The sequence below is a fragment of the Argiope bruennichi genome, chromosome 4, assembly GCF_947563725.1.
Source record: "Argiope bruennichi chromosome 4, qqArgBrue1.1, whole genome shotgun sequence".
Classification (NCBI taxonomy): domain Eukaryota; kingdom Metazoa; phylum Arthropoda; class Arachnida; order Araneae; family Araneidae; genus Argiope; species Argiope bruennichi.
The window spans coordinates 142493844-142513052 of NC_079154.1; the positions used below are offsets into that span (position 1 = coordinate 142493844).

At 31.8% G+C, this 19209-nt stretch overlaps 1 protein-coding gene across 1 annotated transcript in view; it reads left to right on the forward strand.

Annotated features, from left to right (window-relative positions):
* The first annotated feature begins 233 nt into the window (after positions 1-233).
* The window catches only part of LOC129965469 (annulin-like), a 75708-nt gene continuing 56732 nt past the window's right edge, over positions 234-19209 (forward strand). Inside the window, exon 1 of the mRNA XM_056079362.1 lies at positions 234-751. Coding sequence (XP_055935337.1) covers positions 508-751 — 244 coding nt within the window. The 5' untranslated portion in view covers positions 234-507. The remainder of the gene's footprint in view (positions 752-19209) is intronic.

A 19209-nucleotide genomic window follows, 5' to 3' on the forward strand; every position in this document is an offset into this window, starting at 1 on the left:
GAAAAAATGATTTAAACACAGAACTATAGCGTAATCGACGAAGATCCCAAGTGTATACGCATAATAGTTCTTATGAGCGCTACAACTAGTTGCACGTATCTTTCGCCCCTTCTTTCTTCAACTGCATTTTTAACTTTGGCGAGAATTCGCCATTGATGTTTTGGAGATTCCTCGCTATGATAGGCGGCACCCACATTGCAACCCTGAAAAGGGAAGAAAAACGAAAGGAAGCGTCAACTCCAAACGAAGCAAGTAGGAAGAGCACTGCTTTGGAAAATTCTCTGACATTAACAACAACATCTGTATTCATTTCAATTAATAGAGAGCTTTTGTAAAAATAAAAAAGAAACTAAAATTGAATGCATGAATTCACCGCTAACAATCGAATTCCGCCACCTGAGTGAAAAGAAAAAACAAAAACAACAGCACGTGGACGAACCGCGTTTTGACAAACCAGTTAGTGCTGCAGCTGTCAGTTGCTGTTAGATTCCGAGTAACAGTTGAGCCATGGGGAATTGTCCATCCACTTCGCGTAGGAAGTTCTCACCCAATCAGGAATGTAGCAAACAGGTAACTGCCGAAATCGTCCTGAAGCCGGTTGATGAGGATGAGAAGATTCATTTTAGTGACAGCGAAGACGAAAAAGTGCCATTTAGCGACAGTGAAGATGAGAAGTCCATTCCCATGATTGATGGAGTGGAGGAGAATGAAATTCCGTCGATTACTAATGGTTCCGGCGGTGATGCCAAACGTAAGTAGGAAAATAAATAAATTCAGATCTTATTTTTGTCATAATTGTCGAGAGGAGGTCTCGTAGAAAAATCTCGGGGTCGCCACACAGTGATACATTTATGAATAGAAATGGGGAAAAAATTGTTTTGACGTCTCATTCAAATCTTATCATTTATTTTAATCTAACCTAAAATTAGTAAATAAGTAATTTTAACTGAATATTTCTTCCATTTTTATTTATTTCAATTTTCATTTCAATACTTTATTTATTGATATATTATCAAATGATTGGATTGCTGCATAAGTTTTTGTGATGAAAATGGACAGAAAACTTTTCCACTCGATAAAATCTCGTGAGTGGAAAAATTTTAAGAGACTTACATTAAGGCAATTTTTGTGAAGTTGACGATGTGTTTCTTATATGCGGAAAGGTAAAAGAAAAACACGTGCAAAATTTTTTCAATCAAAATCAGACAAGATATACTGTGTTAAGATGGGAACGCGATCACTAACAACTGATGTTATTGATCAAACCTCCTTGAACGAAGCTAAAAATTCATTCGTAGACGGGAAATGAAATACGAAAAAATAAATCGATAATACAAAACTACTGAGAAGCGCGCTAAATCAAACGGAAATGATTTTACTTCAATATTAGCCTGGAAAGCATCAGAGTCTTGCTACATGGACATTTAACAATAGAAGAAGAAAATTTCATGTGTTTTTTTAAAAAGGAATCATTTTTAATATTTATTAATAATAATTGGATTCAGTATTAATATAGCAATAACGGCGAAATAGCAAAATTTAAGTCATATCAATCCGTATGAGAAAATAAAGGAAATTCTTATTTTCCAAAATATATAATAATACTGTAATAATATATAATAATAAATATATCAAATATACTGTCAGATAAAACTAAATGACATTATATAAAATTCAGTAATGAAATGATGGTTATTTTAGTTGAGATAGAAATTCATTTCAGAATTCATGCGAGTTGAAAACAAAATCCAGACTATCAATTACTCATTGTTCCTAAGGGTTAATTGATAGTCTGATAAATGATAGTTATAAACATCCATTGTTTAATCTAAAAACTTCTATTCTTATACACATATTTGGATAAACATTTCAATAATTACAATCCCAGAATTTTTTATTTGTGTATGTGAGTGGGACGATTATTTAAGCGGATATTAATTGCATACTTTATGGGATCGAAATTATTTAATTAAATAAATATTAATTTTAATTCAAAAGTTTGATTATGATTTTCAAAATCGCTATTTATTTCTTAAATACTTATGCGTTTAAAAAGACTTTCATGTTTAAATGAATTATAATTCTAGTAAAAGTAAAAATGGCACTAAATATGTTTGTTAAATATTTAAATAAAAGAAAATAAGAATGCGAATTATGATATCATTAATCTTTGCATCCTTTGATGTACTGAGAAAATCCTTTTATTGTAGAACTATTAATCAACCTTATGACGCAGCTTACTTTCATTTATGGACGAACGTTGCATGACATTTTTTTAGTCATCAATACTCTTTCAGTTGATATAAAAATAATCATTCGTTTGATGTATTAAATTGAATGACACACTCAACTTTAAAAGAAACAGAGGAAAGAAGCGTATATAAACGATAATATTCTTAAAGGCAATAAAAATGAATTTATAATTATTTTATTTTACGAATTGTTTCATTTCTAAGACACTAGAACATGAATGACTGAATATGAATGTTATCATTTATAACAAAATTCAGCGATTCTATTTTCAGAAAACATAAAATTTTCTTTAGTAGTCATTGTTTTGATGTGTCAAAGATAGTTATAATCAAAGTTAAAATTCGAATGAAATGGATGATTCATAAATTCTTTTAATTCGTTTCATTCTTATTAATAATCTTCCCTAAATAATATGATTGCTACATCTAGTAGATGATTGGGATCATTTTGAAATGTTTTCCGAATTTCAAATTTTTTAAATGAGTCAAAGCATGGAAACGGATGGAATTTCATTCATTAGTGATGCTACAAGTTGTTTTGTAAGTTAAAACAAAATGAATTCACATTGAGTCAAGGCTAAGGTATATTTTCTCCCTCCTTCATTCATTCTTGCATCTTCCGCATGGAACTCGACATTGAAAAATATTGGATCCATATCTCACATTTAGTCAAGGCTAAGGTATATTTTCTCCCTCCTTCATTCATTCTTGCATCTTCCGCATGGAACTCGACATTGAAAAATATTGGATCCATATCTCACATTTAGTTAAGGCTAAGGTATATTTTCTCCCTCCTTCATTCATTCTTGCATCTTCCGCATGGAACTCGACATTGAAAAATATTGGATCCATATCTCATTGCAGTATTTCCTTATTTCTTATTTGTATGAAATAATTTATTCATACGGATTACCACAAATGAAATTTCTTCTCTCGAAATCAATAATAATTCTCATTTTCAGAGGCGAAGGAGACAAAACTGAAACAATTGATTATTTTGAATTTATGTCTGATTCCAGTGGAATCGGATCATGTTCACTTTATCCCTGAACCTGCGACGGGGCATTTGAATCCATTTTGTATTTCCCTGCTCATCATTGTTATTCCACTCCAAATAATTATTTACATTTGCTTTGAAAGTATCATTATAGTTTTTCTTACATTATAATTTCAATTCTGTATTGTGTTTTTATTGACTTCTGAACATCATCTAATTTATCTTCTTTATTTATTTACGTCGAATGTGGTGCTTATGAATATCATTACAGTATTTTCATTCAAACTAATAGTGATGTTTCTGAATTCATATTGTATTTAGTAAATATCCCTTACATATAAAAATTTTAATTGGCAAATTAAAATTATTAATTAATTTGCTCATTTAATTAAAAATTAAAATGTGCAAGTAAACCATTGCTCATCGGTTTATATTTTCCTTTTTATTGCTGCGTGGAAACTGAAATGGCTGGAATGTTTATTCACCAAGTCCGCCTCGTCACATTAAACCTGCATCGTTCATAACAGTTCTTTAATTGCGTGAAATGATTGTTTGTATTTGTTTTAACATTAAAAATATAATGAAGTATTTTTTGTCCTTTCTTTCATTTTGTCTCATTTATTTAATGCTGTTTCCTTTTTATTTTAACATTTGTATTTATTAAAATTATTTTATTTATCTAATTTAGTTGTACTGAGATTTTTTTAGAATTTAGAATTAATTATCATTTAATCATCATTATATTAATTTTAGATTGATTAAATAGCTATAGATAGGCAACTAAATTATTTTTAGATTTTATTATTTATTTTTCAAGAATTTGTGAATAGAAATATACAAATGTATGTTGTATGTATGTGTTGTATGTATTGGAATGTAAAACTTATGTATCGGAATATGTTGGAACAATGTATGTGGGCGAAAGAATGCAGCATGATGTTGGCTTGAAATTTTCTCGTAATTTGTTTTTAGTTATTTTCTTTATGATTAATATTTATTTTTGTTGTTGGATTTGTTTCAAACTTGGGCAGTAACTTTCAGTATTAATGTAGAGACCATGCGTCGAAGGTCACCTTTTTTTATTCATCATGTTCTCATATGCATGAATAATAATAAACCTTGCATTTAGTGATGTCGAAATAACGGATTTTGATATTTAAAACATTATATATATATATATATATATAATGCTCTTTTCGTCCTTTAAATAAGTTAGCATTTTTTTTTTCACTCTTCTGAAACGCGGTTGTAAAACATTCTGTATTATTTATATTCAGTATTGTGTATTATATCGAACGATTTCATATGTTATATCGTATTTTAAATCTTATTCATAACTAAATATTGTCTTCCGATTTTAAGAACACCTTTTGTTCTTTGTTGTTAAATCGAGGATTTTTTAAAATAGTCATTACTCACTACGTTTGCGATAAAGAAAATCAATGATGAAAGTTCTTAACATCTACTTTACACATCAAAAACTTATTTCTGGAACATCCATTTTTCATCTCTTAGACCTTCGATATGTATGTTGATGAATGTTAAAGACATTTTGTTGCAAGATTGAAGGCCGGGACAGGTTGCAACAAAAACTGTTGCTGACCTCAATGAGAACCCAAGGATCAACATCTTCAATCTTATGCTGCGTTGTAAAAACTATTAACAAACGTCAAAAAAAAAAAGTTACCGAGAAAGTTATAAGATCTTGTAAGACAATTCCTTTTTGTGACAACCGCTTTGTAGTTTTTGGGAGGTCCTTGCCACTTGATGGGTGTAGCAGAATAACGCAGTTTGACAGCCATCCAGGAAATTTGGCAATAGGTGCATGATCTTTGAAATTCACACTGAAACCTTTAACCCCGAGCGAAAGAGAATTCTTTGGTTTTCTGTGCAGTGTATCTATTAACAGGGGCGAAACAACCAATGAAAGTTCGAAAATTGAAACAATTCTTTGAATTTTCTGGCAAGCATGGAAATTTGTTTAAATTTTAAGCATTCATCTTTCAACTACTGCCAATTCCAAGCGATCTTGCTTTTTGCATTGTTTGCGAATTTCAACCCTACTGAATTTTTGATAATCGATTTTTTTTTTGCTTTCTTATATGAAGTGTAGAAAAAAATATTGTTGACATAAAAAATTCGAACTCGAGATTTTGACGCATTTCCTCGATACCACCTTGAGTTTGAAAAACACATTTTTGGATACGTTTCGGCCTGCTTGTCTGTTTGCGACAAAACTAATTAAAAACACTCGAAATTTCTTATATAGTCTCAAAACATTTAATAATAACTCAAAAACGCTTTGAAGTAGACTGATAAAATTTGATATGTGATCTTTACGCCAAACTTGCAGATTTCTATCAAATTTTGAGCAAAATCCGTTCAGAAGAAATCTGCCTGTCTGTGATATGAGTTAATTGGATGCAATGGAATGGAATAATGTGAATAATAAATCTGTCTAATATAAGTTACACGATAACTACAAAACAAAGACAGCTAGGTGAATAAGATTCGGCATCTGTTAAATTTTTGAGCCAGCCAGGTGTCTCTCTGTACTTTCCAAAGCAAGTAAACGCGGCAACTCAAAAACACAATGACTTGAAACGTATGAAATTTCGTTTGTGATTTTGTGGTTGCAAGTGTAGTTCTGGGCCAAATGACGATTTGGGGGAAAATGCTTCTAAAATCCAAATTCGATTTTCCGATGCTATTGACCACATGCCAGGGATTGATGAATCGATAAAAAATCTGGCCAAACGATCACACGACAGACTTAAAAAAAAATGCTTTATTCACGCCAAATGTTAATATTTCGTAACTATTGCATGGCAGTGCTGTGCGAGGCTTTCTTTGACTTACAGAAGGTTACAAATGTTTTGTGAGGGGTGGGAAATAATACCTTTATTATAGTCTATGCGAGAAAGTTATGGAAAGATCAGTCCCTCTGGTTCCATTTGCAGCCATGATATCCAGTGTAGAGATATTTTATTCATGTGCGGATACAATAAAAGGATACCCCGTGAGAAGAAACAAGAAATATTTCCTTCTGAAAAAATGAAGATATATGGAGGCATTCACTTGTTATTTTCTCATATACAAAGTTTAGAAGGAAAAAAAAAGAAAAAAAAAAGAGAGAAATAAAAGAAAATACAATGCACAGATTTTGATGAATCTCCAGTTTTAGAATTTTTTGTTTTAAAAGAAAGAAAGAAAGAAAAACAATTTGAACACGTCCACTCTAAAGCAGAAATAGCCTAAAATTTGATATGTGGTCATCTCATCAGAATGACGTAAAAACATCACATTTTGGAGGACGGGAAGTCTACCGATCCTTGTGCTGTTGAACTCACACTGCAGCAAGGTATAGGGATGCAGTTTAGTATTATTGGTTTCAGGATCTCAAGACACTGACACTTCCCTCGGGAAGGACCAGAAAGATGCGAGCTCCTCCGCCCATTATCCGACTTCACCCAGTTGTCGAAAGTAGACGCCTCCTTTCATTTCTTTTGGAAGAAGAAATCCCGGGTTTAAAACTCCGAGGGTTTAAGAATCCGAGCCTAGGTAGTTTTACTTCCAGAATTGCCGATCAAATTTGGGTCCAAAGGTCGGCAATCTTCCGGGCTTCGTGTGTACGTGCGAATCCTGCAGCTCAAAACTTTTGACGTGTCAGTCTTTGTACAATATCAGTCAGGTGGTAGAAGTCAAAAATGCTTTTTTTTTCCTTGTGCCAAGAATTGGAACACAAAACGGGCAACATTTTCGAAAACGTCAATTTGCCGATTTGAGAGGACGTTTATTAGAATTTTTGAACTCCAAGGTTGTCCACCTCCGCGTCGAACGACGCTGGGATGGAAGCGATTTTACAGAAGGCAGTGACGAAAGAAATTAAAAAAACGAAATTGATAAAAATTTCGAGTAGTGGCATAGGGAAAAGGGATCTGTTTCTGGTCCATAAGATTACCTAGGCGCAAAAAATAAGATTTCTCCAGTCAGTCGTTACACATTTCTGAAATGATGATTTCTTTTTTAAATTCTGTTATTCCTCTGCATTAAATCCTGGATTATTGCGGACAATAATTTGCGAGTTTGACTTTTCTGGCCGTATTTCATTTCCAACGTAATTAACTCCCGAGAAGGATCTCTCTCGAATAAACGAATGAACATTTTTCATGTGCGTCAGAATTGCAAACTATACGAAAGCCGTCATTCATTTTTCTTTTACGTGCGATTGCACGCGCGAATAAATATTTCATAATTTTGTAAGTTGAAGCGATAGCAAGGCAATTCAGTTTTATTTTTTTAATGGGAAAAGATTTTAAATAAAAGTCGTTTCCTTTAAATAAAACATGACAAAAGCTTATGTTAAAATGAATTTCCACTCTTATTATTTTATAATTTTGGTGGTAATAATATACTAACTACATTGATAATGATGATGTCAAATTCGTAGTGTGATGTGTTTTTGTACCTTTTGGTTTACCATACTCAATCCCAATTGTATTTGAAAAACCATAACTCTACTCATTCTTTAAGGACTTATTTAATATGCTCATGTGCATTTATATTGCATATAGTCTGCGCCCTATTTCACAGGGAATAATTTTTTCTATAAAATAATTATAAATAGTTTTTTAGTTGTTGTAGAGGCATCTTTTAAAATCTATCCAGCGTTTCAGTTGTCATATAAAAATAATTTTTTGTTTTGTTTTTTCTCAAGTATACTATAAATATGCGAGTACAGTTTCAGAATTAAAAAGAAGAATAAAAGATGTGATTGGTTTCTTAAAGTATTCTTACGTCAAAATTCATGATGCGCATCCTGCAACTTCAATTTTGTAATCTGTTGCGATTTTTTGCAGGAAGGGGGGGGGGGAAGAAAAACAAAAAAGAACGCAACTTTTATAACTGAGCCGAAGACAATGCTCAATCAAATGTCACATGATTTATTTGTAAGGTGACCATGATGTCACGTAAATGGTGTCTCAGTTTTGTAAATCTGCATAACTAAGTATAAAAACATAGAAAAATAATGTGAGTTTAGTTTTTTAATTTAATTAAATTTTTTTAGTTATTTAATTAATGTTTTTCAAGGAAAAATCTTCCTGCTTCATGTCAAAAAATATAGTACATTAATTATTTAGTTTATCAGATATAATTATAAATTGGTCAAAATTAAAATCAATTTATCAATCAGTCAATTTATCAAAAGTACAGTGATACAGAAACGCGATATTGTATGGAGTGAGATTAAATGGAGAATTCGATTCGATCGAATGGCGGTGTGTTATGCTGTGATTATTTGAGCGGCCGGGAATTTTCTGCAATTACTATTAATGCGAATTATTTCAAACGCTTCACTTCGTACTTAATGCTTTTCTCTCCACGTTACGCATTTTAAAAGAAAAGGATTCATTGATACTATGCTTTACAGGCAACTATGCTTCTGTCTTTCAACCGATGATGACTCTAGAAGTGAAGACTCCGCCGAGCCATTTGATTTCAGACGGTCCCTTCTTTATTATCCGATCATCTGTTTTCTAATTTATTGTATTTCAAATTTTTTTTAAAAAATTCGTAGTTAAAAAGAGAAATTTTCTTAATTCTTTTGAAACAGCAATGTAATCAATTATAGAATATAACCTGATTTCAACAATGTATAAAAGATGAATTTAAAGCCACCTGAGTTTCTGTTGCGACTTTTTTTCACATTTCTGAGCGCATTAAAGGTAAAGTAAGATTCAACCACAAAGTGTGAATTTGCACTCACAAGAGATGCACGAATGAAGAATTAACTTTTTTGCAACGATTTTGGGATGTCCATAAAAAATACTTAGTAGGTAGTCTTGTTTCCACTCGACAAGAATTATAAAAACAAACTCTGACACTTAATTGTAGTCTTAAATTTATTACGTACTTAAACTAAAACAATTCATCTCTGGTGACTTTTTTTTAAAGCAAAAGCATTCGATTTGAAATGATGATACCCGTGTTGAGCCTGTATCCAGCTGCGACCACCTTCTATATTCAACCATCTTTTTGCATGGCAAAAATGCTCCTGACAGATATGATAACACGTAAAGAAGAAATAACTCTGAAGTTAAGATTTATGACTGAAATGAGACATCAGTATACAACATATGGCTCTAGATTACCATGATACTTCACAGCTAATATGAAACTATCTTCCAGTTGCCTTTTAATGTCATCGTTGGACATTTTTTCAGCTTCTCCGTAATTTAGACAACAAAATTCTCAGATTTTCAGGGTTTTCTTTTATATTCTTATTTGAGGAGAAAGCGCCAGAAGTAGAATTTTCAATTAATTGTAGGCAAATAATAATATCAAATAAACATTGCTTTAAAGCACCATAACAAAATAAAGCATAGCATAAATAAGCTTTAGATTTTTAGAATTTGAATAGAAACCAAGTAGATGTTCCCAATTCATCAGAAGTTTCGCAACGGCTGTAGTAAAGAAATGACGCAGTCACTCTGTGGTGACTCATGACAGGTGCAAATATGCGATTCAAACAGTTAAGGCATTGATAAATTATCGTTTCGGATCGAGTTCTGTTTTATTTACTTGCCCTGTATGATGAACTGAAGTGAATTACAGGTGAAAGACCTCTCCCCGTTTCGCAGGTGGAAAGATGGCTTTGATTTGACGAGTAAATGGATTAAGAAATTAAAATGTGTCTTACAATAGTGGAATTTTTGAGATCTCTGTTCTTTCTGTCTGTCAGAGATAGATGGGTATGACAGGGCTCTAGGCACATTTTAATATGTCCCTTTGCTTCTCTTAATGCAAATGTCTTTCAATGAATAATAATAATATTAATAAAGCGAATAAATATGTACATAAACAAGCAGCTAAGTATCGTGTTCCAGCGACACTCTTTATATCTAGAAACTTACCAAAACGAGAGTCCTCCCCCCTGCCCGATAAAAAAGCGACAGATTTATTGCTTAATACTTCATTTTTAATTTGTATTCACATTAACTAAACTACGAATCTCGAGCTCTGCATCGAAAAATACGTCCCAAAATATAATTTCTGAAATGTTATTTTTCGTTATTAAGCAAAAATATCTGTGAAATTCTGAATCCGAATATTCCTTTTGAGAATCAGGTATTAAGAGATTTGCAATAATAATCCAGTAATTTATAAAATAGATAAATGGTTTTTTTTTAATCATTTAGTTTTCCATGATAATTTTTTTCTCCTTTTCCAATTCCCTTTATCGTACATTTATTAAAAATGCATATTTCCGATCGCAGCCTAACGCCTGAAAGAATAAATGGAATACCATTATCTACAACAAATTGTGCTCATCAGTTGGAGTTTTCAATTTCATTTAAAAACGTGCAAAATAAACGCTATTATATCTTATAAATTTATTTCAATCTCTCCCCTCTAGCAAACTAACGGTAAGTTGAATAACAAAATTATTGTAGAAAGTCGATGGAAATTAGGAAGTTCAGTCTTTTGTGAGACATAATTAATTTTTAATAAATTAAAAAACATATATCCACTCTTCGTTAGTGCGGTGTGTATACACGTTTGTCTGTTCTCTGAATATACTGAGGATTTTGAGCTTGAAATTCCTGTTTTAGAACTTTAATAGCTTCTTCATTATAAATTTAATGAAGGGATTTAATTATATTTCTAGCTTAATTATGACATTGTTACGATTAAATTATAAATGTAGTTATTCCACAATTATTTTATGCAAATGAGGTCATGAAAAATATAGTCAGTAATAATTTCAAATAAAAAAAATAATAAAATGAAATTTAACGAATCCAATAAGTTCAAGATATCTTTTATTAGACCTTTTAGAAAAGGTGAAATCTTTCAGAGGACTGATGGATCCCATAAAAAAAAAAAAAAAAAAAAAAAACTGTCAAACGTTTATTCGATTTTATGGACGCAAGAAGCGCCTGGAGAATGGGCGGCACACTTTCTGCGGCAATTCGTTACAATAACAGTTCCGTTCTAAATCCATCCCGGGCTCTTGGACGAACGGAAGAGATTCCATCTGTTCGCTATATTTAGTGCAGACGATTTTACCCTGCACCCTCTTTTGCCAGAGGTCACGGTCCATTTTTAAATGCAGTCAAAGTTGCCTCTCACTTTTCAGCGTTGTGTTTTCTGTCATTTGAACTACCCTATAGGTTTTATTCGAGAATATAATTAAGATGAGGGCACGTGTTTCAAGAAACGCGTGCAACTAGAGGCAATTTTAGTCATTTTCTGAGTATAGGCAAGGTATATTATGAGCCCTATTTTTTAACGAACTAATCCATTTATTTTCATATTTTAACATGTTATTGACTCAATCAATATGTTACTGATACCTTCCAATTTTATTTTTCATTTTAATAAATTTATAAAAATGCATAAAATTTTATTTATCTATGATGACTCACCTATAACTGTGAAATATTCACTTTTGCTCACTAACCAGACGCTCTGTGTTTCTTAATAAATGAGATTATAAAGAAAAAGATAAGAATATGACCAAGTGTTAACATTATCTTAGTATTTTATAATTATTTTAACTTGTATTTTTTGTAAATTTATTTATTTGAAAATTAAGCTAATAGAATTTTCAACCCCCCCCCCTCCCACACACATTCATTGCAGTGGCAACAACCCAATCAAAAATCTTCCACTGCCTGCAGTTATGCTAGCGTGAGCCCCAATTTATGGATTTTCTGATCACTCTCTCAAGCTTTCTTCAGTTACGTATTTCGGCTGAAAAATGAAACTCGTTCGGTTTCATGGTATTCAGCAATCATTTATTTTGGAAAAATACAACTAATATTTTTTTTGTTGTTGTTGTCTGATAATGTGTCTTTCTGAGTTGATGCCTTTTGCTTAACTGCGTGTCATAATTTTATGGATTTCTTTTTCCTGACTGATTTAATTCAAAATATGCCATATTTAATATAAATGGGAAATATCAACGGTAACCTAGTGCCAATGGAATTTACATGTACTGCGCTTAACGTGGGTATTGAATGGATTTGCTGGATTAAATTTCTAACCGAAATTTTATTTCTTATTGTAGTTAAACGACGGAGAAAACTGTTCTTTCGATTGTCTATGACTAGAACAGAAGATCCCAGTGGTTCAGTTAAACTTTCGGTTGAGCAGTTTGTTGCCCGGAGCTTTGATGAATCGTGCCTCGCTCTGTTCTTAATCACAAATTGAAATTATATCATAAAAATAAGCTCCCTGTTTATGAAACCGGCGTCTCATCTTCTATGCATCATCTATCTGGACGACTGAAGCAAAAACCCACATAGAACTAGGAAGATTACAAAATGTGATGATTTGGTAAATTAGTAACCTGCCGTGGTGTGTATAAAATAATGACATTTGTAAAAAACTTCAACCTCGCTACATTAAAAGAAATGATCAATAAGATTCTCTGATGAATTGGACAACGTCGCTATTAAAGAAATTGAACCATATTACCGTATGCTTAAAAAGGCGTCACTTTGTCCATTTATAAAATCTAATTTTTGCTTCACCTCCTGGACTGATTTTGTCGAAAACACTTTATGTAAATCTCTCCCCCTCTCTCGAAATATTATTAATGTTTATTTAACTAATAGTCACCTTCAAAGTGTACAATCACTTGCTAAGTAACCTCAATACCACATCTGTTATATCCGGAGGTTAAGAACTGCCAGTTCAAGAACGCCTTGACCATTCTCTCAAATCGGCAAATCGAACACGAAGCTATCACTTCGGATTGGAGGCAGCTATTCGTATATGGGATTGTAGCAGTCAAAGTTTTATATTATAAAAATTATAGAATCATTTTTGTAACGATACAAGAATAAAAAACAATGCATTTTTTAAAGAAAATCAGCGATAATAAAAATGCTTATGTTTTATTCGCTTTTAACTTTCTTTTTATTTATTCAAAAAAGAATCCATTTGGAAGTCGTAATGAACTGTTCAAATCATGCCGAATTTCAAAGTTAAAATTCAGACAGCATTAGAGCTGTAACCCCTTATATGAAAGTTTGAAGAAACGACCGATTGCTTGCTAATCCATAGAATAACGCAAATGCGCGGTTAAACCAGCAGGAATGTTCCCTCATCGGTTTTCATGCGCCACGCTTTGTGTTAAGCAGTATTCATATTCTGACGAAGTTCGTTATTTCGAACTTCGTCTAATGGAGGGTTTGCATAAGAGCATAATAATTAAAAATCTCTTCATCGAAACTGGAAAATTTTGGAGCGAATCCAGCAAGGAAAATAAGCATTAGTTATAATTATGTTATATATATGCTATATTACAATACTGATTATAATGCTATTACAGTGCTCCACGTCGAATATGCATTTCAAAACCTTACTTTGGATTTTGGTCCTATATTTTATATAGATCTATTCCTAGAATGTCATGGTTAAATTTCTTTTACAAGTTTATTGCGTTTTCTTCTATTTCATGTTCATATAGTTTGCTCTCTAAACAGACTAATAGAGTGAAGACCATTTGCCGGGTTTCTCCAATATATTTCTACACTTTTGATGTAAAGACCTCAAGCCGAATCTTATTTCCGTCTTTTAAATATAATTCCTAATGTATGTTTTGTAATTATCTATATTTGTACCTGCTAAAATCAATTACTTATTACCTAGGGAACTACATAACAGATTTTCTTCAAATGTTTCTTACAAGCGCTGTCAAGGCTGTGGCCAGTGTGACGTGACAATTAGTTAAATAACTTTTGATTGATTGAAAACTAATCTTCTTTTGCACTTGTGCAGCATTGTGCTACTAAATAACGCTTAATATTTGCTTTATAAATGGAATTTTTTTGAAAAAGTGAGAAAGATCGATATTTAAATAAAGTTTATTGAAGCCTTTTGGCCTTTATATTTCCTTATAGTCTTTTATTGAGAATGGTTTTGAGACTTTTTATTACTTCATTCATTCAAAACTTGACTACTTGCTTTTAATGGAAGACGGAGATAAAGATTTACTATTAAAAATGGCTCTTTTCATTTTTCTTATTGTAATGATATATATACTTTCTCTGTTTTAATGAAATTTTCTACCATTCTTTTAAAATTATTAATGAGAATAAATAACCTTCTAGCTGTAGTGAATTGTATTATATTCGTAAGGGAAAATCTATCACTTTTCGCAGCAACTCTGTAGCAAATGTAGAGATCTCAGATTTTCTCATTTTAATTGAAATGCAGTTGAAAAACGAAGGAAACATGATTGAAAAAATTAAAAATGTATAGTATTTTATATAAAAGAATCTTTCTTGTTAAAAATTTAAGTTGTTTCAGAACCGTTTGTTACTTGCACATTGGTATTCCGCCGATTATTATATATTACTTGGGAGTTCTGGGTACTCCTATTATTAGTGATAAAATTGATACCAGAGAACTCTGTGGGGGGGGGGGGAGAGAATTTCTTCCCAGAGTTGCTTTGGAAGCCCTTCTTGCTTCAATGATGCCACTGTATTATTCTGAAGGAAAAAAAGACCCCATTTTATGTGTGAACTTAAATGATTTGCTGTTGATGCTGTCAGTGTTATCGGCAGAGAGCGACATTTTTTAGGCTTGAAATGTTTTTTTAAAGATCTTGTGAGCATTTAAAATACGAATGAAACATTCAAATAAAGCTAAAAGTAATATTATAAAGTACAAAAAATGGTAAATAAGATAAAAATGTTGGAATATCGAATCAGGGAATCGAATATTTAAATTCATTAAAGAGAAATACATGTTGTGCCGTCGTAGTTTACTTACCTTATATAAAAAAAAAAGGTTTTATGGACTTTCCCTTTGATTCTTTCATCCTCCCTGGAAGCGGCCTCCTCGTTTTCCATCTTCAAAAAACGAGACCTCCACGGGTCCTGAAAACGCATTCCAAATAAACGTCTTGGGATGACGCCACATGTGTAGATTTCTGCCAAATTTTGAGCAAAATCTTTTCAGAGGATGTCTATCTGTCCGGCTGTTCGAATAGAAGTGAACGCGATAAATACAAAGCGAAAAGAGCTAGATGGATAAAATGAGGTACACAGATTCAATAGATACCTGTCAAAGAGTGGGACAGCTATGAGTTGAACATATGTCTGTCTGTATTTTCAAAAGCATGTCAATGCAATATCTCAAAAGTGCATATACTTAAATATATAATAACTTTACGTTTCCTATATATTTTTGTTTTGCTTTTTGTTTCAAATGTTGCTCTCGAATCTGGATATGTAAGCAAGGATTTTTCCTTCATCCCGAGAAGTGCTAGACAAATGAAACAAATATTATGTTACGCCAAAAATGCATTTTTTGAACACTGAGAGATTTTTAAAAAATGTAGATTTATCAAATATTATTATATCATCATTAGAAACAATATGAATCAAAATAAATATCAAAAAATAAAAGTGTTTGTCATATATTGATGGTTACAATTATTATTATTATTTTTTTTTATCTTTGTTAAAATCATTGAAAATGAGTAAGTAATAGTAATTGCACGCTGTTGTGTGAAAATAGTCCGGAAAAGCCATTTCTCGTGAGAATTTTTTTGAAGGAAAAAACAATTTTTAAATAGTGACGCTTTTTCAAGATTTATTGAATCAGATATATGCTTAATATTACTTCATTCTCGCTTTATATGACTGATGAACGAGGCCCATTTCATGAAATAATAAGCGCCCGATTCCGTCACTTCACGTTCATTGTTCAGAAACAAAGCGACATTCTAGATATGGCAATGACTGAATACATCGAACACAATACCTGTTGATCTTTTTTTCTCATCCAGTTACAATAATAGCAGTGACTGAAAACGAATCACTTCACCCTCCGCCAACGAAATGCAATCCATTACCGTTACAACGAACGAAACGCCTGTTTGTTATTCGGCCTTCATTCCCCAATAAAATGCATTCATACCCGCAGACGACTTTGCTACGATGATGTCATCTACCTGTGGAGGAGGGGGTGTAAGTAATTTTTTAAATGAGCCACCCTGTTTATTTCTTTATTATTGGATTAAAAAAATACTCTGGTGAGCATGCTTGTGGTATTTCTCACCTTGAGAATATTTTTTTTCGTAATGTTTTCCAATGCCAAATATCACGTGATGCAATAATCGCCATTTCTCAACGTCCACCTGTTTTCTATTATCAATATTGTTTCTTCCAACGTTTTTTTTTTTTTTTCCCCTTTCTATTTTTCCATTCCTAATTACTTCTCCAGTTTGTTGATAATCGGTGCTTTTTTATTTTTATATAAAGAACATTGTATCTCTTTTTGTTTGTTAGGGATAGTCAAAAGAGTTTTAACTAATATGATTTTTATATCAAATTTTGATAACTTGTACGTTTGAAATGTTGGTTGTATTTAATTCGAATTAATTCTTTTATGCTTAGATTTGCCTTTCTGATTCTCTCAGAAAAATGTTTTTAAATTCTATATGCTGATATATGTAGTTCAACAGTACCATTTTAGAAACTTTACATCCAAGAGTTTGTCAAGAGAAGAACTATATTATTTGTTCATTTCCGAATTTCGGTGTCGCTTTGGTTTTGTTGAAGGAGACAGGACGTATGCCGAATTCGCTTCACGAATCTGTCGTTGTCATATTTTATAGAGTGAGTCGTCTACATCAGCTGAGCGCGAATTCAAAGGACTGAGTTCGTCAATGCATTTGTGCCTTAAGCATAATATCACTACTGCTCTACGGGAGGGTCGTGTGTCCCCTCGAAATATCTATCGTGTTCATAGACATCGAGAACTCTAAATTAATCGGAGCCATATATCCTCCCATTAACATGGTGTAAAAGCTTGTTGGAAGGATGGGCCAGCTCGGGAATTTTATGGTGACTATTGAAATGGCGAGGTTCGGCTCTAATCAATCTTTGACACAGGATGCCTTCCAACTGAACTGTACTGAAGTAATGCAGTTGTCCTAATATCACTATCTCGAAAGAATGTCCGTGTTAAAGATGCGTTTTTGAAATTCCTGCCATTATTTCAAATACATTCGCTTATGTGCCCGTGTTTAGTTTTGTGGGACGCCTCTCCTTCGTTATTTATTTTTATGTGCCCTAGTATTGCATTTTGCCATTTCCTTTCGTTAACCTGATTAGAGGAGATTTTTCAAAAACTCATCTTTGAATGGGGACAGCCTCACCGGGCCTCAGGAAGGAAGTGACGTCCTCACGGCCTGCCAACTAGCATTGGCTTTTTTAGCGTTGAAGTACGGATATCCAATCTTTGTTAATGGAGCTGTTTTAAAATGGGCTAAATTAGACCTTTCGTCTTACAATTTTCTCATTTTTTTAAAAAATAATTTTCACGTCTCCCAATTTTTTGGGGGGCTGAAAATTTGCTCGCTAATTTAAAGTACATAATTAACAAAGAAGTTAACTGACCTATATGGCGTTGCAGGTGATAAGATGAATGTATGTGAAACTGATATATATATATATATATATATATATATATATATATATATATATATATATATATATATATATATATATATATATATATATATATATATATATATATATACATTTTGCACGTTGATATTTCAGCCATTTAATGTCAAGGTAATTATAATTATGCAATTTTTTCAATTTAGTTCGTCAATTATTTTTTGGCGAACTTATCTTTTTAATGCAAAAATGAAATTCAAAGCAATTATGAAAAGGAAGATATATTTAAAAAATGCAGTAAAATTGGGAAATGTGTTGTAACGATAAATATTTATAACGATAATACATGATATTAAAATTTAAATTGTGTAAACATAAATTTCATGATTTTTAGAAGGACCTTGAACTTAACTCCGTAAAGTTGTAATAGTTTATTTAGGTTAATAAAACAAAATCATGGCATGCTATTAAAAATATTTAATATTATAAATGGCATTTGCTATTTTGAATTAAGACCATTCAAATGATTTCAAATGGAAGTTAACGTACCAACAACTCATTATTTTCGAAAATAAATAATTGAATTTAAGATTTTTAAGAATGCTTTCTGTATGCCTAAAATGCTTTCTATGTAAAAGAAAGAAAGCTGAATAAAATTTTGAATATTTTCAAATATATTTTGAATATTTTCAAAATATAAACTAATATGCTTCAAAAGACATGAAATTCATATTCATTCAAAAACCATTTTGGAAAAAACTTGGAATTTTCAGGTAGATCAGTTAAAACATTAAAGCCATTTAATGCCAAGGTAATAATAATTATGTCATTTTTTTTCAGTTTCGTTCATTGATTTTTTTTTGGCAAACTTATCTTTTTAATGCAAAAATGAATTTTTTTAAAAAAAATTCTAAATAGCAACCGTTTACATTCTGATGCGTTTGATCTGGCATGGAAGGACAGTTTACTGTTTCTCTGCGTACAAAGTGTATTTTAAATTGAGAGTATCTGCACTTGGAGTCATTATTTTCAACTATATTCAGTGAAGAGCTTGATGACACACATTTCTTGTACTTTTGATGCATATTGATTCCATGCGCTTATTCTTCAGCAGCTCTTCCTCCCCCTCTTTTCACTGACTTTAAGAATATCATTTCATGATCTCCCCCGTTAGCGCAAATCTATGGCGAGAATCTTCTAGCTCACAGGGAAAACTAATTATGAATCAAAGAAAAGAGGCATTTTGACCGTTCATATTTTAGATTTGAAAGAAATGCTCGAGATACTTCAAAAAATGGATAGTGTTAATGAAATGTCCGATGCAGTCATTTTTCTTGAAAACTATCTTTTATTTAACTGAAGAATCTTAAAATGAGTGTAAATTATGTCAGACATTCAAAACCAATTTCATTAATCCGATAATTGTTTGCTTTATTTCCGGCGATCATTTGAAATGATACTATGAGTAAATAAATGTGAAAAAATACACAAAACATTACAAAATGACATTGTTTTATACTCCCTGTGCACC